This window comes from Lichenostomus cassidix, unplaced genomic scaffold (genome assembly GCF_008360975.1).
Source record: "Lichenostomus cassidix isolate B80296 unplaced genomic scaffold, HeHo_3.0 HiC_scaffold_717, whole genome shotgun sequence".
In the NCBI taxonomy this organism is placed as follows: Eukaryota; Metazoa; Chordata; class Aves; order Passeriformes; family Meliphagidae; genus Lichenostomus; species Lichenostomus cassidix.
Window position 1 is genome coordinate 1,343 of NW_028147734.1, and position 3,658 is coordinate 5,000.

General features: G+C 50.2%; 1 protein-coding gene across 1 annotated transcript; it reads right to left on the minus strand.

Moving 5' to 3' along the window:
* Positions 1–275: 275 nt before the first annotated feature.
* Positions 276–1,184, minus strand: LOC146420911 (uncharacterized). The gene is made up of 2 exons (XM_085047889.1): positions 1,133–1,184; positions 276–946 (listed from the first exon to the last, which is right to left on the minus strand). The coding sequence occupies exons 1-2, from the start codon at positions 1,182–1,184 to the stop codon at positions 276–278; spliced, it is 723 nt and encodes a 240-aa protein (XP_084904015.1).
* Between the last annotated feature and the right edge of the window lie 2,474 nt (positions 1,185–3,658).

Sequence of the window (3,658 nt, forward strand, 5' to 3'; positions counted from 1 at the left end):
GTTTTGGGCAGGGATTTAGCCATTTTGGGGTAACATTGAGTACTTTCCAGTGGAATTGGGTGGTTTTGAGAAACAGGATGAACCCTCTTGGCTTTTCAAACACAAAATGGAGAAAGAAACTGTACCAAATACCCCAGAAGCACCAAATCATCCAGAATAGCTCCCGAAAACCAAACACCCCTCCCAAAGAGCAGTAAATCCATGAGGCTTTAGGTAATAAGGCTGGAGAAGAAGATAAAGCTGTTCCTGCAGTTGGGGCTTGTGCAGGGCTTCTCTTACTGGTGGCTCCGTTGGTGTCTTGTCAAGTGAGAGCTCTGGGTGAAGCTCTTCCCACACTCGGGACACTCATAGGGTCTCTCCCCTGTGTGGATGCGCCAGTGGGTGATGAGGGCGGAGTTGTGCTTGAAGCTTTTCTCACAGTCAGGGCAGTGGAAGGGCCTCTCCTGCGTGTGAATCCGCTCATGGATGAGGAGATGGGAGCTCCTCTGAAACCTCTTCCCACACTTGGGACACTCATAGGGTCTTTCCCCAGTGTGGATCATCTGGTGGCGGATCAGGTGGCATCTCCTGGTGAAACTCATCCCACATTCCCCACACTCATATGGCCGTTCCCCAGTGTGGATCATCTGGTGGCGGATCAGGAGAGAGCTTGTCATGAAGCTCTTTTCACATTTCAAGCACTTGTAGGGCTTCTCCCTGGTGTGAAGCTGCTCATGGGCCACCTGCTCATAGCTCTGGCTCGATTGCTGGCCAATTTCCTGGCACCGGGTGGGTCTTTGCTCCTCACAGCACCCTGGGCTTGGTTTGGAGCCTCTCCTCGTGTGGGATCTCCAGGGCTTTTCCTCCCCATTGGATTCCTGCACCATGGAGTTGCTCAAAATGGCCTCTTCCATGAGGTTCTTCAGGGAGGATTTTTCCTCCTTACTCTCTGTCTTCAGCTTGTTGCCTGGGGGAGGAAGGACAAGGAGAGGATTTGGGATTTGCCTCCGTGCCAGAGGGAAGGGGAAGGAGATTCTCCCAATCCATTCTCGATAAGACTGCGTCAGCAGGGTTGTCCTGCAGCCGGGGCAATGCTGGGCTGGGAGATGGAGGAGAAGAGAGAGAGAGAAAGGGGCAGTGACTTTCTCCTCACCTGCCTGGCTGTCCTGGGGCATCTTCCTCTTCCTCACAGCCTCCTTCTCCATCCAGCCAAGTTTGGCAATGGGAAATCCTGTTTTGGAGGGAAAAACAAGGTGTGAGTTCATTGGGTTTGAAGGTTATTCCTGCCCCAGTCCATCTCTAGAAATCACTGGCTGTATAGTCACTGTAAAAACCCTCTGAAACACTGTGCTGGTTTAAACTGGCAGGAGAAATGGATTCCCCCAAACTGCCCCAAAAAGGATTAAGATGGGAGTCACAATCCACTAAAGAGATTACAAGAAATACAATGACACAGTTTTAACTCACAAAGGCAGAGTATAACCAGGCACCCTCGGAGAAGAGCAGCATGGTGTTCCTTAGTTCCTGTGCTGAGCGTCACATGGCCCCATTGTATGCAAAGAAAAAGCAAAAGGAAACCAAACCTGTTGGTCTGAGTGGTGGTCACAGTCCTTCTGAAATGGTGGTTGCAGTCTTGTCTAAAGCAGTGGCTGCAGTCCTGTGGAAGTTCTGCTCCTTCTTCTTTGGATCTGTTGAGTTGTGTCCCACAACCCCAAACCCAGATTATATATGCTCAGGTTCAGGTGGGAATGCTCAGTACCTCCCCCAGGCCAGGGAGTTTCACAATGGAAAGATGGCATCCTGTGAGTCATGGGATATTTGAGGAGTCTTTGATGGTCTCAGTCGTTTCAGCTGCCCATTGTGCTGGTGCCATTGAGTCCATGATGGCCTATTAGCAGAGATGACCCCTCAGGCTGGGTGGGACTGTGCTGGTGCTTCCCTGGAGGGAGTCATCTCAGCTGAGTCATTGGTGTGAAGAAACAGAAACACTGCCTTGCCTCACAGGGTTTGCCTCTTCTTCCTTATCTCATTTAACACCCAGCTCATAGCCTGAGGGATCAGGGGTACACTGGGCAGCTCCTGCAAACGACCTCTCATCAGCAGCTCATCAGAAATGACCTAAGGGGAGTAGAATGCCTAGTTTGGTCACACCCACAGAGTGCTAAACTGGTGCCCTGCTCCTATAACCAGGACAGACTGGCAGTGAAATGTAATTGCAAGGTCTTGTTCCACTTGGCTTTCAGCCAAATAACCCATGGGCAGAGTTCCTTCCAGCTGCAATCATTCCTTGATTTTCACAGGGATTTGCTTCCCTTTCCTTCTTCCTTCTGCTTCAAGCTGGGAATGTGCTGGAAAATGTCCAGCAAAGCAAATTTTGCTGTTTGCTCTTGGAACCCAAAAAGCAGCTGGACCTTGTCACCTGGCCCTGCACAGCTCTCTTGGGATGCACAGCAGAGCCAGGACTCTGGGAGCCTCGGGAATTGTCCCCTGGGATCCATGGCACACACTGCAATGGGTTGGAATTCCAGATTTTGTAGCAAGGAAAAGATGTTCCAGTCCTTGAAAGCAATGCTCTTGTGGGGCTGAAAGGCAAGTGGAAGTAGTGCAATGACACTTCACTGCCAGCCTGTCCTGGCAAAGACTCAGCAGTGATAACTCCCTCCGGGGAAGCCCCAGCACAGAATTTGGATGAAGAATCCAAAATTGGAGGGATGGGATCAGAATTGTGCAGGACAGGGTGGATGGGCTGTGTTTTGAGAGTAAATAAATCACCCAGAATTATTGATTTCTGTTCCATTCATTTTCAGTTAGTTCCAGTTCTATTTTCAGAGTTCCACCTTCTCAGCTGATTGCTCTTTGTGTCCTCCTTTCTCTTCTGCCTCTCTTGGCCTGCTCTGTTTCTCTCACAGTGTCTCTCTTTAGCCAAGGCAAATCCAAGGCAAAGACCCTGCCATGATATTTGTTCCCAGTCCATGAGCTAAAACAACCATGGATGTAGTGATGAAGGCTGGCAGGGAAATGTCATTGTAAGATTTTACTCCACTTGGCTTTTGGCTCCTCCTTCTGAGGAGCTTTGCCTTCAAGGGCAGAAACATCTTTTCCTTGCTGCAAACTGGAATTCCAGACCCTTGCAGCGTGTGCCATTGATCCTGGAGGGCAATTCCTGGGGCTCCCAGGGTGCTGGTCCTGCCATGCCTCCCAAGGGAGCTGTGCAGGGCCAGGTGACAAGGTCCAGCAGCTGTGTTGGTTCTGCAATGTCACAATGGTCCATTTGTTCCATGAGTTTCCATCCTGTCAACAATGGACTCCTTGGTTCCCCGGTGTAACAATGGCCACTTGGCTCCATGAGGTTCCCCAGTGTCACAATGATCTCCTTGGCTCCCTGAGGCCCAGCAGTGTCACAATGGAATAATGGTTCCATGAGGTTCTGTATTGTCACCATGGTCTTCTTGGATCCTCAGGGTCACAATGGACATTTAAGATCACATTTTATCACCATGTGTCCTTGATCCAATGACCTTCTGTACTGCCAAAAATGGTTCATTGGTTCCCATGATGCCCTTCCGTGTCCCAGTGGATATTTGGTTCTGTGAATTTCTTCAGTGTCACAACTGTCTCCTTGCTTCCATGAGGCCCTGCAGTGTCACAATGCCCCACAGGTTCCATGAGCTCCTGTTCT